Source organism: Pteropus medius, unplaced genomic scaffold (assembly GCF_902729225.1).
Source record: "Pteropus medius unplaced genomic scaffold, Ma_sr-lr_union100, whole genome shotgun sequence".
NCBI lineage: Eukaryota > Metazoa > Chordata > Mammalia > Chiroptera > Pteropodidae > Pteropus > Pteropus medius.
The window spans coordinates 1,461,920-1,481,211 of NW_024344378.1; the positions used below are offsets into that span (position 1 = coordinate 1,461,920).

The 19,292-nt window shown below is 58.2% G+C and overlaps 1 protein-coding gene, 1 long non-coding RNA gene and 1 pseudogene across 3 annotated transcripts in view; 2 read left to right on the forward strand and 1 right to left on the reverse strand.

The window, feature by feature from the left end:
• The window catches only part of LOC120608983 (uncharacterized), a 9,314-nt gene extending 4,174 nt beyond the window's left edge, over nt 1–5,140 (reverse strand). For both annotated transcript variants that reach the window (XR_005654580.1, XR_005654579.1), the window contains exon 1: nt 3,253–5,140. This is a non-coding gene — a long non-coding RNA (uncharacterized LOC120608983). The remainder of the gene's footprint in view (nt 1–3,252) is intronic.
• On the forward strand, nt 2,285–2,403 carry LOC120609805 (uncharacterized; annotated as a pseudogene).
• Nucleotides 5,141–5,268: 128 nt separating the features above from the next.
• Nucleotides 5,269–19,292, forward strand: part of PFKP (phosphofructokinase, platelet) — a 49,004-nt gene continuing 34,980 nt past the window's right edge. Inside the window, exons 1-2 of the mRNA XM_039872413.1 lie at nt 5,269–5,454; nt 15,810–15,883. Coding sequence (XP_039728347.1) covers nt 5,340–5,454; nt 15,810–15,883 — 189 coding nt within the window. The 5' untranslated portion in view covers nt 5,269–5,339. The remainder of the gene's footprint in view (nt 5,455–15,809; nt 15,884–19,292) is intronic.

Consider the following 19,292-nt stretch of genomic DNA (forward strand, 5'->3'; position numbering starts at 1 on the left):
CTCCCCTTCCTGGCTGCTCCTCAGCACTGGGCCCACCAAGCCTCTCTCACCCTCGCCCCCCACAAATATCCTTCCCTCCAGAGGCTGCTTCTCAGAACAGCCTGACCCTTGCCTGTCTCTCTAGTCACAAGTCACCTGCATATTTCCAGAATTGGACTTTAAGCCCCAGGGGACTTACGCTGACCCCTCAAACATCCAAGCACAGCTACAGGCTCCCTCACCGAGGGTGTGGCCGTTAGACCCGGGCCCACACTGGCCCGGGATGGCAGCAGGAAGCTGGCACAACAAACGTAATAGAGGGGACTGTGAGAGGCAGAGGAAGCCAGGCTGGGAGCAGAGCGGGAGTCCTTTGAGAATGTCCCAGGTCCTGGGGCACAGGCTTGTCTGTGGCTAGGAGCTGGTGCTGACCGGGCCCCGCTGCCTGGCCCCACAAAAGCCGACACCGATGACTCTCGGCCAGTGCCACATAGTGTGTGTGTGCATGTGTCTGCACACCTACGTGGTGGCACAGAGCACAGGGACCATCAGGGAGGAGAATTAGCCTGAACCAGATTCAGGAATTCATCAACACTATCTGAAATTAACCATCCCCAGGGAGGACTCTAAAGCATATTGGAGAAAGAAATGAGGACCTGTTTGCTAATAAAATCAAAGCCATGTCTGAAATGTCACTGGGACACAGATAACAAAATGGGAAAGAAGAGCCTCATCTAAAAATGGAAGCAAAGAACAGAACCAGAGCAGGCGGACAGGGTCCTCGAAAAAGATGCTGCCTCGTCTGTGGCCGAGTATCCCCAAAATGTTCCAGGGGACGTTCTGAACAGTCGGCCAGGGCTCTGGGCAAAGGCGGTGAGTCATTCTCCCTCTCTCTCTCCCTCCCTTCCTCCCTCTCCGCCCCCGCCCAGCCCTTCCCCATTTAGCACTTTGGTAGAAGACTCCTTAAGATAATCCTACATCCTTCCCATCCCTTCCACAGGCACAGACTGACCTCTGACCTGTGCGTCACTCCCTATGACCCAGCCCACCTAGAGAAGGCCACACTCCTCGTCAGAGACCCTGTTGTGTTATTTCTGTGACTGCAAATCGCTAGGAGTGAAGAAGAAAGTCTGCAAAAGCCACTGACCCCAAAGCAGGACCGTATGGAGAATCTTAGCACTTCCTTCCCCCACCCCCTTTTTAGGTTTGGGTGCCAGGAGGCTGAGAGCTGTGCCTGGCCAGGCCGACGGCAGACAGATGAGTGTGTGTCCCGTCTCGTCACCTACTTGCATTTAGTTCTCCTTATGCTAGATGTGTCCTTTATTATTATTACTATTATTATTATTATTATTATTATTATTTTGGTTGTCCCACTTTTAAAACATCTGAGAATAAGTTGAGAAAGCAAGCTTCTGAACCTTCCACTGCGGTCACAGTCTTGGCGTGGAGGCAGAGGACCAGTCGCCAAGCGGCTGGGGAAGAGGGCGGCCTCCTGGCCAGGGCCTGGGGGCCCGGCCGGGGGACAAAGGCTTCTATGTGTGGCTCCCCTGGCAAGAGCCTTGGAAGCTGTGGATTTTAGCCGAAGAGGCAGAGACCAAGTGATGCAGCAGCATAGACGGGCTCCTTCCTCCCCAGCCTCTGGGAGCGGGTTCAAGGCCCACGGGATGGGGAGTGGGGGCTGGGATCCATCAGACCCTCTTCATGGGAGGGTCGAAGCTCTGCACCTGCAGAGCGGACCCACCTCCCCATCTGTGAGCACCGGGGCCATTGCGAGGCGGGCATCCAATCCGCTGACGATGCTACTGCATATTGTCACCTCACTGGGGCCTCCATGACTCCCCCCAGCTAGACGAAATACAGTGCTGTTTCTCATGACCAAAGTACATCGTCCCCAGAATAAGTCTGCCCTCCTCGCTAATGGCATACTCCCTCAGTCTGTTTCCTGGGCTCTTGCTCGGTCCAAGCTTGAGAACTCGAAAGGCAGACGTGAGACCGCATGACGGAAGCACAATGAACAGGGATGGTGTGCCAACATCGCCCAGTGAAGGACGTGGGACCACAGACTGGGACGCCGGACAGCGGGAGACACAGCGAGAGACATTCCAGCTAAAGTACTGGCCGGAGCGTCCATCTCTGACCAGCAGAGACAGGTTCAAACTCAGGTCTTGACACCAAAACCCAAGGCCTCTCCCGTTACCTGCCAGGCGTGCTATTAATCGGGGCGGGGTGGGGCGTGGTGTTAATAAAAGATTTCATTTTTTACTGTGGTCAGACACTTTTGCCAAATCAAAAATGAACCGGAGAGTGTAGCTACGACCATGCCTCCTTGAACAAGCCCGATCCCATCTGATCTCGGAAGCTAAGCAGGGTCGGGCCTGGTTAGTAGTTGGATGGGAGACCACCTAGGAAGACCAGGTGCTGTAGGCGTAGAAAATAAAAAAAAAATTAAAAAAAAAAAGGGATTATAAGCTGACACGGTCCTTGCAATCTGTGAAGTCAACCAAGGGTTGCCTCGCCTAAAATAAATAAATAAATAAAAATAAAAATAAATAAATAAACCAGCGAAGGTAGGTGTGGAGAAGCAAGGAGAAGCAGGTAGGCATCACCTGTGCTGCGAGGACACGTGGGAGGGCTTAGGGCTCGTGAGAGGGCTCGCCCCATCTGCCGCCCGCCCCATCTGCCGCCCTCGGCCCCCATCTTGCCGCCCCGCCCCATCTGCCGCCCTCCTGGCCCCATCTGCCGCCCTGCCCCATCTGCCGCCCCCGGCCCCATCTGCTGCCCCGCCCCATCTGCCGCCCCGCCCCCATCTGCCGCCCCGCCCCACTTCCGCTGCTCCCGCCCCATCTTAAGCCGCCCCGCCCCATCTGCCGCCCGCTCCCATCTGCCGCCCCGCCCCATCTGCCGCCCCTGCCCCCATCTGCCGCCCTGCTCCCATCTGCCGCCCGCCCCATCTGCCGCCCCGCCCTGGCTTAGCCAACGGGTTTCGCTTTTCCCTGGATGCTCACAATCCTAGGGAAGAACTTGGAGAGGAGAGGGGAGGCCAGAGGAAAGGGTGGTGGGTGTGTGTGTGGCTGCGGTGGCAGACTGGCTCCAAGGTGGCTCCTGGTTGGAACCTAGGGCCTGGCGAGACGAGGGACAGAGACAGAGCCCGCAGCGGGGAAACTGGCCCCCCCCCCATCCAGCAGCCCTTGGGGGATGAATCCTGCCCACAGCACGGAGCCTGTGCAGCAGCCTCCCTCACCCCTTCCCTTCCTGTCACCTGCGGGGAGCACTTACCCCGGCATCATCCTGAGAAGCAGGCCCAGAGGCGCAGCACACTTGGGCAGAGTGGCGGTTTCCTGCCTGCCCACGACACTGCTTTTGCAAAACACACGTAACCTTCCTGCATCTGCAAAACACACGTAACCTGGAGGGCTTGGCAACTCTAAATGCCACTGTTTTTATTTAACGGTGACATTTTTACTCCGAAAACAATGCTAGTTCATTGGAGGAAAAGATACTACCTGTAATAGGCAGAAGAAAGAAAAGGCAAATGTCTGGCTTATTTACAAACACGTGCACACACACAGTCCCCCAGATTCCAGCCTCACCTCTGTCCCTGTCAGTGGACACTCATCCACCCGCGTAGCCGGAACGGCAATCGAAAACTGTCTATACTTTGTCCTAACTTATATAACCCGCTATCGTCTTTGGACTCTTAGTTCGTAGCTATCCTTTTCTATATGATGGACAATTCGATGACAAATCAGCAATCCTCTAAATTATAAAAATAGCAATTTTATAGAAGACAAAGGTCTCTGGGCTAAGATACCATTCAGTGTGCACCAACTCTTTAAAGTCTGGGATGCTCTAGAAAAGGGTGGATGATTCTACAGCCCAGATCCTAGGGAGGGGGCTCGGAGACCTCAGGGTGGAGGGGTGTAAAGCCTACCTAGCCCCTGCCCCGTCTGTGGAGAGTGAAGGCCACCTGCGTGCCACCTTCAGAATGCCCAGTGTCCTTTTCAGCATCCCTGGGGAGATGCTGGGGAGATGCACAGGTACCCAGGCCAGGTCTGTGCACCCCACCTTCTGCCTGCAGTGGCCCTACAGCAAATCACTATCAGGGCTCCTCTGGGTTGACAGGTGAGGACTTCCGTAGGCTCGTCATCCTCATGTATCCACTGGCAAACATTTATGGCGGTCTATTGGGCTCAGGTGCTGTGGCATCCCTCTAGTGAACTGTGAGTGGAAGGGGCTGAGTATGAAACTCTTTCTTGGGGTACCTGCACCCCAGCACAGTGGCTCCTGACACCACGCCCTGAGGGATCCGTCCGTGTGTGTCCCCGCAGCAGGTAACTGGCTCCAGGGTAAGCTCCACAGTCAGCTTGTTTATGGATCATGTCCTCACTGCACGTGTGTCCAGCCTGCAGCTCCCAGCTGGGCTGCAGGAGCATCTGGACGCCAGAGCAGTACCTCGGTTTCCTTAGGTAAGAACTTGGGTTCTTATTTACCCTGCCAGCCTTTCCAGCCCTCCTCCAGCCCAGTCCCATGCTCAGCGCCCAGGTCAGGCTCAGGGTGTCGCTAGAGTCGCCTCTGAGTTCCCGTTCCTTCCCGTACTCCCGTGCAGGCGGGGCCAGGGCGCGCCAGGGCCCTTGTGGGGGCGCGGGGACAGGGCTTCATCCTCGGCGGCAGCGACGCCCACGTTTGCCCATCAACTCGAGCATCCGCTCCGAGTCCTTCCAGCCTGCATCAGGCCAGAGGGGACACATGGGGTAGCCAAAGGGATGGCTGGGGCGCTGCGGCTCCGTGCACCGCGGGGGAAGGAACCCTGCGGGAGCCGGGCGCGTGCTTTCTCTGGGGTTCGGTCCCCCAACCGCCGCGGGCCCGCGCGCCCCTACCGCGCTCCTCCCCACGTGGCGCGCTCCTCCTCCTCCTCCCGCGGCGTTTCCTGCCCCGCAGTGTCCCCGCCTCGCGACGCTCCTCCCGCTGCTGCGCTCCGTGGGCGCGGTGCTTCCCCGCAGCCGCTGGTTCCCCGCCTCCAGCAGGGCACCCCCTCACGGGTGATGCTCCCACGACTGCGAGGCTCCCTTCCCCTGCGGTGCTCGCCTCCTAAGCCCCCCGCCCTCAACCTGCAGCTCTCGGCGCAGGCGAGGCTCCTGCACCTGCGAGGACCCCCACGAGCGGCGCGCCCCCATCGCAGGGCTCCCCCGCCCGCCCGCCCGCGGCGCCCCGCCCCGCCGCAGCCCCCGCCCTGCGTGCCCGCCTCCGGCCGCGGATTGGCGCGCGCCGCGCGGGCGGGGCCTGCGGTTCCGAGCGGCGGCGACGCGGGCGGGGCGCACTGGCTGCCTCGCACCCTTCTGAGCGCGGTCTCCGGCCTGCTCGCCATGGACCGAGATAATGTCCCCACGACCCCCAAGGCCTCCTTCCGAAAGTTCCTGGAGCACCTCTCTGGGGCCGGCAAAGCCATCGGCGTGCTGACCAGCGGCGGGGATGCCCAAGGTGCGCGGCCGCCCTCCAGGGCTGGGGCGGAAGGGAGCACCGGGGAGGAGGGACGGGGGGACCAGGGAGAGGAGAAAGGTGTGGGAGCAGCCCCGGCGCCCGAGGACCGCGAGGGGGCCTTGCGCGGACGGAGCCGGCGGGGCAGCGCCGGAGTCGCGGCGCGGGCGGGGAGGGAGGGGTCTGGCTGCCGGGTCCTTTACCAGGAAGATCGATGAATTTTCCACCTCCACGTTTATTTATTTTTTTTTTGAATTGAGACTGGCAGTGGGATCGCCTGGGCCGCCCTCTTAGGTGACTAGGAGGGATGGGGCCGAGTCGTGGGATGGGGCCGGAGTCCCCTCCGGCGCTGGTTACAGCGCGGCCACCTCCGATGCCACGCCCCCTCCCCCCGCCCAACGTCGTGGAAGCAACGGCCGGGTCCCCGCAGCGCGCCCTAAGGACTCACGCTCCCCATGCGGGGCGGGGTCGGGGCTGCGGATGGCAGGGTGCGGCGCGCGGTTCCTGGGGGCACGGGGTTCCTGGCCGGCGGGGGCCCGGCACTGCCCCTCGTTTCCGCTGGGAGATTTTAAAATAAGGTTTTCCGCCGCCCTCATCTCTTGTCCCCTTCCGGCTCTTAACCAAACCGAAAACTAAAATGAGTCACTGGGCCTCCCCGCCAGCCTCCCTGCATGGGAAAGAGCAGGAAGCGGGGACTCTGGGACGTCACCGGCACCCGGCGCGGACTCCGGGCTCCCCACTCCCAACGTGGAGGCGGATTTCGGGGAGATGGGACCCGAGGCCCGAGGACGCACCTAGAGAATATTTCAATTGCATGGGGGCGGGGCGACCCAGCCACGCCCGGGCCGTCGCGCTGGGCGCACGTGAGGGTGCAGGGGTTCCGGGCGGTGGGTTTTCCCGAGGCGAGCAAGTCCCTGCGCGGCGCTTTCCAGGCGAAGGTGTGCGTCCTTGGGCCTTGGGGATCACAGGCTGGAGACGCGTCCCCGCGCTGGCGCTCGGTCTTCATTTTCCCCACTCCCCCGCGTCCGGAGAAGTTCAAAGGCCCCGATGCCTCTTTTTCACCTGTTTCGAGACCACACATGGTGGAGGGATGCTTGGGTAATGGGCCCGGCGCGCTCTCCAGCGCCCCCCCGCGGGGTGACCTTCCCTTTGCCCTTGAGCGGGGCGGGATGGGTGCGGCTCTGTGACCGCCGCCCTGCCCGCGGCGCGCGCCTACGTGATGCTCGGCCCGTCGCCGGTCGCTGCCCTTACGCCCTTGGCCCTGAGCACCTGGCGCGCAGCGTCCGGGGAGCGTGGATCGCCCGCGAGACCCTCCCCGGCCTATGGAAGGCCTATGGAAGGCTGTGAGCGCGGCGCGCCTGTCACAGACCCCGCCCCACAGGCCCGCCTTTGCGCCGGAGGGATGCAGGGCTGTTCTGATTCGGAATTCTAATCAAGTGACCGAGGGTATAAACATTTCAGAGAAAGAAAATGTGACATAGCAGAGGCCAGGATTGGGGAAATGACAGAGTGAAATAGATGACATCGCCCAGGTCACTTAAGTGAACACTAGGAGGTGTGCCAGATGGGGTCGGGTGGGGTCGCGGTGGGGCCGAGGGTGGCTTTCTTGTCAAAGGCTTCAAAAGCACGTGCGTCTGGAAGAGGAAGCTCGGTAAATGGCACCCTGTGCCTCCCAAGAGAAGAGAATAAATCGTTGGCGCAGGAAGGGGAACTGGTCTTAAGCCTCCAGGCTTCAAGGTCAGGGTTTCAAGGTTATTTTTACAATTAAGGTTCTATGTCTGCTGAAAAAAACATTTATGGGCCGTTCTTTTGAATTCTTGTCCAAAAGTTTGCTTGACCACCTGCAGTCACTCGGATTATGGTACAGCAGGCAGAATCAGCCTTTTCTTTTACTCATCCGGCTCTGCCGCTTGTGAGCAGTTCTAAGAGACATAAGTCCTCACCTCTTCTCCTCAGCGGGAAAGGGCACTCTGAGAGCCAAAACTGTACGGAAGGTTGCTTGGTGGGTGGCCTGTCAGGTTAATGGGAGATGGCAGTTGTCAAGTTGCTTGGTGGGTGGCCCGTCAGGTTAATGGGAGATGGCAGTTGTCGCCTCCGCGGGAACATCTCATTTGATGACCTCACGCCACCCGCTGGGCGGCCAGGGCCGTCCTCCACTCCTGTCAGCCCAGCATGGCCCGGCGCCTGGGCATTTTCCCCCAGGCAGGGCCGAGGCTGCTGACTGGTTTCTCCTTGGACTTCACGCAACACGCCAGACCTATTCTGAGATCATCTCACATCCGTCTGAGCGTTTGGATGCATTTCTTCCAGAAAGCGCACCCTGAGATGTGCTCACAGGGTCTGGCCGCGGCAGCAGCAGACACACAGACCCTCGGAGTGAGCTGTCTGTTGCCCACCATCCTTTCCTCGTTTTATCACGATTCTGAATTATATCGGGCTGGCTCTCCTCTGAGGAGGAAGTGTTTCGCTCAGAGCTGCAGATCAGCAAAGCCCAACTTGCTCAAAATTATACAACTTTTACAGCAGCTTTGTTAGCGGAACAGAAAATGCTTTTTTTACGGTCATAGCAATCACTTCGAAATACAAAAACCACTTTAAAATACAGTGGCTAAAGTGAGTTAACACTGGATCCCATCATGACAAAATCCTTGTTTCCTCCATGGAATTTATGTTATGTATGTATTTAAAAACATACTCTCCCAGCCATATCTGGACACCCCTAGCCACGCCCATTAAAAGAAAAGTGTTTCTCAGGCTATTTTTCTGATACTCTGGGTTTCGTCTGTTGTCACAAGGAGTCTGCAGATTTAAACCGATGTTCACTTTAACCTAAAATAAGTTCCACATTGCCAAAGGGACAGACTTACCCATGACTTAGTGGCCACCCTCTAGCGAGATTATGCCACACACCGGGACGATTGTGTCATCTTATGAGACACCGGTGGCCTCTGAGGGCCCGGTGCAGCTGGCCTGCAGGCGGCCGAGTGAACATGAAAGCTGAGTCCTGTGCCCTTGGCAAAGTAAACATGAACACGACGCTTTGGGGGAGTCTGCCCAGATCCAGTCTGGGGAAGCCCGGCTGTCAGAGAAGCTAACATGCAGCATCACTATGTGGGAGGCGGAACGCTTCCCGCATTAACTCAGCCGCCTCTGACCGGCCAGCAAAGACGCTCCCAGATGCTTGAGGACGTGGAGCGTCCCAGAACTTTGCGCCGAGTCCCGCTGCCCGCGGCACGGGGCCGGGATGTGGGAGTGGTTCCACGGTGAGTTTCTGCTGCGGGCATGGGGCGTGGCCCCTGCAGCCACCTCACTGAGGAGTGTGGACCGCTTCACTGCCACTGGGGCTTCTGGCTGGCCACCGATGGAGTCAGGTGGATGCGTTAAACGCCAGGTAACCCCAAACCCCTTTTCGATCTGCCGTGTCTGGGAACGAGACCGCCTGAGATTAGAACTTTAAAGCCAGACGCAGAACTGCGAGGGCCAGCGGCCGGAGCCTGGGCGCCAGGCTCGCCCTTCGCTGACCGTGTCTCCCCTGGGCCCTGCTAATGTGGGTTCCTTTGGCGTCCGCCCAAGGCTCTGCTGGCTTTGAGGCCCAGTTAGACGTGAAGGGCGGCAGAACAGTGGACGTCTCGCCTCGCAGGGCCCCGGGCCCCCTATGTCCTACCGTGCATGGGGTCTTCTCCATTGATAGTGTGACAGTTCAGTGGCACTCCTGGGTGCAGGAGGCCGTGTGTTAGGGTGATGGTGTTAGCCCGCGGGAAGTCTGTGCAGTCGTTCAGTAGTCTACAGATGTGAACACTGTCGTGGGACGTTTCTCAGGTGACCCTTAGAAGCTAAACATCTTATCATCTTTCCAAAAAAATAAGAAAAAGCAGAGTTTCCCCATGGGTCACAGTAAAACCGAAAGCTTTGATGGAGAACCCAAACCTCTCATCGGGAGGACAGGCCGTGCCCGTCTGGGCTGGGCTGCCAGGAGCGGTCAGTCAGAAGCATCGCCGTGTTACAGGCAGACCCCGGAACACCAAATCATCGTCCACTACGATTGTGACTGCGCTGAACAGCTGTCCGCGGATGAGGGGCAGATGGCTGCATGCCAGGAAAGCGGGGGTCACATTCCAGTTACTCTCTGCAGTGGACTTCCTGTGGTGCTGCATCTTTATCGTTACCGAGTCTGCCAGCAGGGCCCTTCACCCCACGTGACCTCCACCCCCCACCATGGACTGGGCGCGTGGAGGTTATAGTCACTGAGCCTGTCAGGAGGGCAGGCAGCGAGCCCCTGGCGAGCGGCGTCCAGGCCCGCTCAGTGCTGGCCCTGGTTTCCTCGCCGCCAGGGCGTGGGGCAGGCTCTGGGTCCTTCATCTGCGAAAGGAAGGAATTGAGACCACCCTAGTCCATCTCCTTCCTTCCCTCTGACCTCTCCAGGCCTCAGGCCACAGAGGCACAAGGAGGACAGCACCTGCAGAGGGCGAGCAGGACACTGCGCTGGGCCCCTCCTGGCCCCGCCGCCCGCAGGCTCGCAGCATCGGCTGTCCCTGTCCAGACCCACACCCCGCTCCACCCCAGGCTTGGCTGAGACGTGGCTGATTTTGAAGGCCGAGAGCAGGCCGGAAAACCCAGCTGTGCTGCTGGGCCGAGAGCCGCGCCTGAGTCCTGGGCCTCGTCTGGACCCTCCAGCACTTTCCTGGGGGGGTTCCCTGGCCGTGAGGAGGACTTTGAAGGGGGTTGCAACCTAGGACCCTGTCTGAGAAAGGCGGAGATAAGCGACCTTCTCAGAAGCGAGGGCAGGAGGGTGCTGTGGGGTGGTCGTGCGGCTGGCCTCACGCTCCAGCCGCTCAGTGTCACAGCCCCCCGTCCCTGTTCCGCAAACAGCGGGGCCTCCTGCTGAAGGCGGGTCGAGGCCCCTTCCTCGGGGAATGTCACCGTCCACCCTGGGCACGATGGGCTGGGTGAGGAAGCCACCTGGGGGCCAGTCCCCTGCCCCTGTGGGGCCCAGGGCAGCCCCGGCAGGGAGCCAGCGGAGGCCAGGACGAGGTCAGGCCACAGAGGCAGGGTTCTGGGAGGGGCCGGCAGGAGGACTTTGCTTTCACCTGTGACACCGGGAAGCTACCTGGAGGCGCCGGCTGCCTGTGACAAGGCTGGTTTTATAGAGGGAGAAGGGGAGGGGCTCAGAGGCCAGGTTCAGGGTCCCTGGGCAGCTGAGGAGCAGGATCCGGCCACAGGTGGAGGGTGTCAGGGTGGAGCTGGGCGCCCGCAGGACCCAGGGGTGGGGTGGGCTGTGCGAGTGTGGGGGGTGGGTCTGACCTCTGATGGGGTCCTCCAAGCAGCGGGAGGAAAGGCCAGTGTGGAGTGAGCAGTGTGGGGCAGGTGGGTTGGGCAAAGGACATTCCTCACAGCCGAGCTTATCCCAGTGACCGCGGGGAGACCCAGCGAGAGGAAATGGGCCACGTCCGGCCGCTGGGACAGGTGTTCACGCCTCTCACGGTGCCTCGCATGGCGAGCTTCCTGCAGGACACAGGCCGTAAGGACTGGGTCCCAGCCTGGGCGCCGGGCAGCCCAGTGAGGCCTGCGGCGGAGGCTTTAAACTGCCTGTTCGCCACGTTAAAAAAAAGAAAAAGAAAAAGAAGAAACAGGTGAAATTAATTTTAACTGTATGTTTCATTCAACCCAATATTTCAATTCATCTTTACTGTAAAGCGCGTTAAGACATCCCGCCATTGTTTCCCATGCTGAGCCTCTGCATCCAGCGCGTCTCTGCCCCGGCTCGTCTCGTGGTGGCCCACCGTCCCGGTGACGGGGCTCTGGCACGGTGCCACTCCTGTTCAGAGGTCGCCGTTGAAGAGACAGGCCATGGCCTCACGCGTGCGGTGGAGGCTGGGACGTGGCGTGTGGCAGACACGGTCCTGCCGCGGCCTTGGCCTTGGCCGGCCTGGAGTGCGGTTTTCCAGATGTCCACTTGGCTGGCCTCTGTCACCTTCTTCCAGCCTCCCTCAGGGAGCGCTTCTGCAGCGCCCAGTGCCAGCTCCGGACAGACGGACGGTTGCAGCCCCTCTCTGCACCCCCACACTCCAGTCCCCCCACCCTGCTCTGCGTTTTATCCTTCCCCGGACTACGCCCGCCCCCGGCGTCACGTGTTTGTTTGTTGTGTTACTATTCACTGGCTGGGATGAGCCCCCAGGCCCAGGCCATCCCCTGATTTCTCAGTGAGGTGGCCCACGGAGCTTGGCAATGGCACCTATGCGTGTGCATTGGATGGACGGACGGATGGATGGATGGATGGACGGACAGACAGATGGACGGATGGATGGATGGACAGACGGATGGACGGAGAGACGGATGGATGGATGGATGGATTTATGGATGGACAGACAGATGGGGGATGGAAGGTCCCATAAAGGTTTTCTCACGATTCCCGCTGACTTTGAGCACAGGCCTGCAGCTTGGGCCGTGCGTGGGGCGGGGACGCTCCCCCTGGTAACTTTGATTCACGGGGCGCCAGCGCCCTGACACAGTCTTAGGGTTTTTTTTTTCTCCCCTCCCATTCCTAAATCGTCCAAAGGGGAAGCTAGCTTCGCGGAGGACTTCATGGCAGGAGCGCGTTGGGGTGCGTTTAAGTTCGCTTCCTCACGTTCCCCATCTTTGCTTTGGCACCAAGATGAAAACTGCGGCAATTCAGGGAGAAGCTGGGAGGAGAGCCGAGCGGCCGGACTTTATTTTTCGAAAAGGAGTTTAAATGTTGAGATGAGTAAGGGGCACGGTTCCGAGCACTGGGCAACGGGCAGGGAGTGTGGCTGGAGGCTGCTGAGGGCTCGGTTGGGTTTATCATGCTCTTCGGCTCACATAGGAAATAAAAGGACGGACCCCAGTTATTTGATTAGAATCAGGGTATTTCTTGTTTCTTACAAATTATGACAGGTATAAGTATTATCAGAGCAGAATCTCAGGAAGCATTTGGAAACTGGAGGTTCACCTCACTCCACGACCTAAAGGAAGGCATTATCTTAGTGACTAGCGTAAGTGCTTGATGTTTCAGCAAGAAGCTGTTAACATGTAACCTCAGGAAGACAATTTGACAATGTATCTGGAGTAATTACCACACTCTTCCTGCTTAGCTCCTCCCCAGTTCCTTCAAGGTTTGTTTACTTTTGGATTCACATCCCCTGAGGAGGACCCGGGTTTTCGGGAAAGATAGAGAGCTTGCTTTCCAAGTACTGTGCTTTTTAATTGGTAGCAGGATTACATTTTCCCATGGAAATAAGCACGAAAGCTGTTTTATTTCACAGGTCTGGCTACTTAAAGCAAAACGGATAGACCTGACCGTCTAAGTTGTTACTAAAAACGGCCCAAACAGCGCCCCCCTTCCCCACCCTCCCGCCAAGCTGTGAGACCCCATCACGTGCGCAGGACGCCACTGGTGGAAATCAGCTTCTTCTCTGCTCCTTGGGCTTTGTCCTCCAGGGTCCCTCCCTTGGAAGGCAGCCAGGGCCAGCTGCCAGCCCCAGGCAGCGGTTGGGTCCCAGCCGTGTGCTGGGTTCAGAGGGAGGAGGCCTGACATGCAGGCAGGCCCACCTCAACAACCAAGCTGGGGTGGGGGGCTGCAGACCTCGTTTTCTCAAAGCCCCCTTGGGGCGTCAGCTGTCCAGACACACCAGAGGGAATTGCGACGCTCTGACAGTAAGAAAAACTGAGGCCAGGGCTTAGCTGCAGCTTCACCGTCCATTGACTGGCTCCCTTGACCATCGGTCTGTCGGCCCGCACCTCGGGTGCTGGGGCACCCAGCCGTCCGATTAGCACTTGGCTGTGAGCACAGGCCCCGGGCCCAGTCAGGGCGCCTCACTCCCAGCTGGGGGGAAAGCCAGCTGCCTTCACTGACTTACTGGAACCATCAAGCCCATAAAGCCTGCAGCTGGCCGCAGGGCTCAGAGGAGACTCACCTCGCGGGAGTCTGGGGGCCACGCCCAGGGCCCTGCCTGCTTGGAACACCCGGGGGCCGCTGCAGACTGGGGGTGACAGGCCACTTCCCAGGTGGGTACGGCGTCACCCCCAGGAGGCGGGATTGAGGCCGAGGGGCTGGTGTGTAGGTGAGCAGATCTCCTCCGGGGACAGGCGGGAGCTGGGGCGGGCTTTTATTCCCCAGGGGTCTGCTGGGGTTCCCCCCTGCAGCACGTCCTGCGTGTCACACACAGTGTCGCTCCTGCTGACATTTCTTAACTTTACTAAAATCCCCCAAGTGTGCTTTTGTCCCGCCTCCGTGAAGACCGCTGGGGACGAGGGCGGCAGGAGGGGACGTGGGGCGTCAGCCGTGCCCCACTCCCGCTGTGAAAGCCTGGGTGCACTTCAGCGGTGGTGGTGAACTTACCAGTTATAGGGGCCGTAGAATCGAGTCCCGGCCCCGTGGAGTCTGGGAGGGATCATGGGGCGCTGGTTTACCTGTGCCGTCTGACTGGGAGAGGTAGTGTTGGCTGCTGTGTGATAAACATGCACAGGTGTGAGCAGGCGGGAGGGGCCTGTCAGGTGGCCAGGTGGCCGGGGAGCCGGGAGCGCCAGGACACCTCTCAGCCAGGACACCTCCCGGGGGTGCAGAGAGGGCGTCGGTGCTGGGGGTGCTGGGAGCGCTGTGAGTCAGGCTACGTAGGGGGAGCATGAGGTTCAAGGCTTACGTCCAGGTGGGCCCAGCAGGTATGGAGAGTCTCCAAGGTGCAGGACACTCCCTGAGGAGTCTGGTCCCACGTGCCCAGGTCCTGGGGACTCGGGAGGGACATGGCCATGCTGATGCAGAAAAGCATCTCAGAACAATGCGAAGGTGCAGACGGCTCGGTGACTGCTCAGCAGCCTTACATCATCTTCCGTGGGGCTTGTGTCCCATCTCCCTGGGGCCGGCGGGCGTGGGAAGAAGCGCACAGGGCATCTTCTGCCTGATCTGTAATTGTCGCTTGAAGACCTCATTTTTAGGGCAGTTTTAGGTTCACAGCCACGTTGAGGAGAAGGTGCAGACATGCCTCACACACCACCGTTCCCACATACACAGCTGCCCGTCACCCCCCTCCCCCACCAGACGGCCCCTCTGTCATCCGTGAACGGACACTCGTCCACGGTGACATCAGTGACCCTCGGGGTCGCTCCTGCGTGTTTGGACAAATGCCTCGTGACACGTACCCGTCATTACAGTGTCACACAGAGTGGCCTCACCGCCCTCACACCCTCCATGCTCTCCTGTCCACCCCTCCCTCCCCGTAACCCCTGGCAACCACCACCTGTTTATTATGCCCACAGTTTTGCCTTTTTCGGATTCTGTAATTGTTTTCGACCAAAAGAAAAGTACAGTATAGTGACAAGCAGAAGAGGAGAAGCTGTTTTCACCCTTCCGGCCGCAGTGAGGACGTCGGAGGGAGTTGGGACTTGGGGAGACGTGGGGGAGATGCCAGCTCCGCGGGCAGGAGCCGTCAGGGGGTCAATGGCGCCCAGCCTGATGCAGAGAAGAAGGTCTTGCCGCTCGGCAGGAGGGGAGGAGGTGCCGGGGGCAGGATAAATGAATGCGTCTTAAGACACTGAGCTCGAGCCTCTGGACGGACGAGAGAAACGGCCACCAGTTCCTTAGTCGTTTGTCCAGCTTCTTCGTGTGACAAACTAGGTTTGGATGTGACGTCACGACACGACCAGACACAAACGTGCACATGGACGTGAGTGTGAGAGAGATACAAACGTGGTTTACTTCCAGGATGTATCACCCCCCAAGCTTTTACACCTACATGAAGTGTCGCCTTTCAAAGCTGTCACCTTCAGAGGCAGAGCCATGCGGGGCACAGAGCTGCTTCTAGTTTCCCCCAAGTCCTCTGAGAAGGTGTGGGGCGTGGCCCAGCTTTATCTTGATCACGTATTTCTGGTAGTGTTCGGGTTTAATTTAACTTTTCTTTTCATAAAATCGCATCCCTTATTTTGTATTTAAGGTCATTGACTCGTTTCTTTTTTTCACGCTGGTCGCTGGCGATGAAATTATTTTTCATCCTCTCAGATCACTGACCCATGGCCCTTTTCGGTACCATTTTCTTTGAATTTGGCTGACTGCAGATAAACCCCTGCCCTCCGCCTTGTTTTGCAACTGGAGGGCTGTCGCCTGCAAACCCGCGGGCGGCGGAGCCTGTGGGCGGCGTGATGAGGATGTGGGTCCCGCTCTTCCCCACGGGCGTTGGTCCCAGGTGACCAACGCGGCGCCCGCCCTGCAGTTTCTCTCCCTGGGCACTAGTCCTGGGCGCACGGGGCACGCCCGGGGGCTGTCCGAGGAGCCCTTTGAGGGGCTGCAGCCCCAGCGGCCATCGGCCCCCTGCGCGCCCAGCTCACCGCTGTGCTGTCCTCCCTTGCAGGCATGAACGCCGCGGTGCGCGCCGTCGTGCGCATGGGCATCTACGTGGGCGCCAAGGTGTACTTCATCTACGAGGTGAGTGGCGCGTCGGGCCCTGCCGAGGGTGGGCGGTGACAGCATGCTCCGGTGGCTGCAGGGCAGTCTAGGTCCCAGGAGAGCCTGGTGAGGTGTGCCCCCTGGTCCGGGCGCACCCCCCAGGATTTGTCCAGGCGGGGGAGGGGGCGGGAAGGGGTGCAAGATGCGGCGTGAGTCCCGCGGGGCTGCCCGCTGCACGCCGGATGTGTTTGTAGCTTTCAGGTCTGATGGATTCACTGGAGATGGGGCCGACTCTGAATAAACATTGAGACAAATGGGGCAAAGCAGCCACTTTGAGCTTCCACCGTAATGTGAAACTCAGACAGCCTCCCTAGGACCTGCTCATCCGCTGACTTCCAAGCGAGGAGCCTGGAATCCGGGAGCGGTCGGGGCCCCTTCACTCCCGCCTCTGAGGTCCTGGCCGCTTAGAAGGGGGCGGTGGGGGCGGTGCCAATGTAACGTGGACCACACGGTTTATTTCAAAGCTACGAGGAAAACTAGTGTTTCGCTTTTAAGTTAGTAAACAGCGTAAAGCTTTAAAAAGTACTTTTTAGATGGCTTGATTGCTTCAGGGTCACCGTGAGTATTTCATTCTGATTCCTCCCAGTATTATTTTTATACGTCATACACACATCTCACACTGGAGGGGAACAGGCGCGTTGTTAAAATTGCAGGAAGGTTTTGTGTCTGCGGTTTTCTAGGTGCCACGTGTGTGCCGCAGCTACCGCTTTAAACGTTCGCGTGATATTCCGGGAAACCGATGTCTCACCCTTCAGCTGGCCCTTCGTTTTCGGGGTCATTCCATCCCCAGCCACTGGGCTACTTGGGTCACTCCCTGTTTTACATCTGTTGTAGCACAGAAGACCGTGCTGACCGGGGAGGCCCTCCTATGCTTTGTGTCGTTACGCGGACCCCAGGATGTGGCAGTGACAGAAGAGATGGCCCTTTTTTATAAGGGGTCTCTGTGTGTCTTGCCATTGTGACTTCCAGCCCAGCCCGCCCCACCCCCATGCCGTGCCCAGAAGAGCCGCAAACCCGCCGGCTCTGGGTGTCCCGCCCCCCACACACACAGGCCAGGGCTCGCCGGGGGTTCTGGGCTGTTGGCCGAAGTCCTTTTCTTCTGTGACGTGGCCGCCCATGGCCTTGGCTCATTGGTCCCAGTAACCGTGTTTATCGTTTGTGGGAAAGGTGCGTTTCAGGTGCTGCGGTTGCTCGTTAAGCCGCGGTTGGGTGGGTTTGGGGCTGCCCCTCTCTGCTTTGGGCGACGTCAATGCTGCTTGCCCAGTCGCCGCGCTCCTGGGCTACTGTTCTGTCCTTTTCTACTCCGATGTCTATAGGGCCGGTTTGCCCTTGGGACCGCCGCTATGCCCCGCTCCCCGCTCCCCGCCGAAGAGCTCGCACGCGTGCACACAGCCTCCCGCCCTTACCGTGCTGCTCGCAGTGTGTATTCGAGAGAGGACTGCATTCCGCCTTAGAACTTGAGACACCACGCCTGGCCTGATGGCCGTTCCTGACGTGTGACCTGGTTTTAAAAAATTGGTTGCGGGTCGGAGCACCCTCAGGCCAGGTTCTTCCGGTATAATGAACAGAACGTTCTCAGCTTCTGCGAAGTGGGACCCACTTAGATTTCTGGTGTCCAGCGCGCTCCCCCGGGGCCTTCTGCGGCGCTGGCTGTGCTGTGACCTTAGCGAGCCGATGGTCCCTCCCCACGGGGACGCTGGCCTTCACCATGACTTTGCGGTGTGGGGAGGGAGGGAGGGAAGTCATTTCGGTTATTTCGTAGTCAAAGGAACCTTCTCTGTGTCCCTGCTTGTTATGGGCAGGGCTGGGAATGGCACGCCCGTCCCGCATCAGACGTGTGTGGGGCCGTGTGTCAGCACCAGGGGATGTTAGTGTCAGGGACCTTTGGACTGTCCCAGCATTGGGGACGGTGCTATGGCCTCGTGAGTGGGGCCAGGGAGCTGCTCCGCATCCCTCAGCGCTCAGGACGGCCCCCAGCAAGGAGCTACCCGACCCTCAATGTCGATAGGGCCGAGGTCCAGAAGCCTGCACTAACCCAAGTGCCAATTCTGTACTTGGAGCGAAGGGCAGTGGTCCCTGGGCAGCAGGGGAGGGCAGAGGGCTGGGGGCCAGGGGGCCTGTCCCCCCTCTGGAGTCGAAATGGACAAGGTGACTGGTCAACGTGAAGTCCTCCTCAGATTTAAGACTTTGATTGCATGTGTTTTTTAATTTAAATTTTTTTTCAATTACCGTTGACGTTCTGTATTACTTTATGGCGGGTTCAGGTGAGCAGCATAGTGGTTAGACATTTCTGTAATTTACAAAGCGATGCCCCGGTTAGTCTAGCACCCACCGGGCACTACAGTTATTACAGTGTTACTGGCCATATTCCTGTGCTGTACTTCACATCCGCGTGACCGTGACTGCCAGTTTGTGCCTCTTCACCCCTGCCCCTGCTTCGCCCGGCCCCCAGCCCCCCGACCCGCTCCCGCCCGGCAGCCGTCAGCTCTCTGCATCTGTGAGTCTGTTTCTATTTTATTTGCATAGTTACTTTTTTAGATTCCACCTGTAAGCAAGATCGCATGGTGTCTGTGTCTAGGTGTCTGACTTATTTCACTCAGCATAATACCTTCTAGGTCCATCTGTATCGTCACAAATGGTTCTTTAAAAGATTTTATTCTTTTTCATGGCTGTGTATTTCATGATATATATATATATATCTATCTATCTCACATCTTCTTTATCCACGTGTCTATAGATGGACACATTTGTTACTTTCACATCTGGGCTATTGAAAATAATGAAGCGATGAACTTAAGGGCGAATATAGCTTTCGAAATTATCGTTTTTGTTTTCAGATAAATACCCAGATGTGGGATTGGTAGGTCACATGCTGGTTCTGTTTTTCAGTTTTTGAGGAACCTCCATACCGTTTTCCATCATGGCTGCACCAGTTTACAGTCTGAACGCTGCCCGAGGGCTCTGTTTTGTCACGCCTGAACCAACACTTGTTTGTTGATGTCTCGATGGTGGCCATTCTGACAGGTGTGAGGTGATATCTCCTTGTGATTTAATCTGCATTTCCTTGATGACTGTGATGTTGAGCATCTTTGTATATGTCTGCTGGCCTTCTGTATGTCCTCTTTGGAGAAATGTCTAAGTCCTCTGTCCATTTTTTAATTGGATTGTTTGGGTTTTTTTTGCTGTTAGATTGTATGAGTTCCTTATTTATTTTGGGTTTTAACCCCTTATCTGTTTGTCATTTGCGAATCTCTTCTCCCATTCAGTAGGTTTTTCGTTTTGTCATGGTTTCCTTTGCTGTGCAAAACCTTTTTGGTTTGATGCAGTCCCATTTGTTTCTTTTTCCTTCTGTTCCCCTGGCCCAAGGGGACATCCAAAAAGACATTGC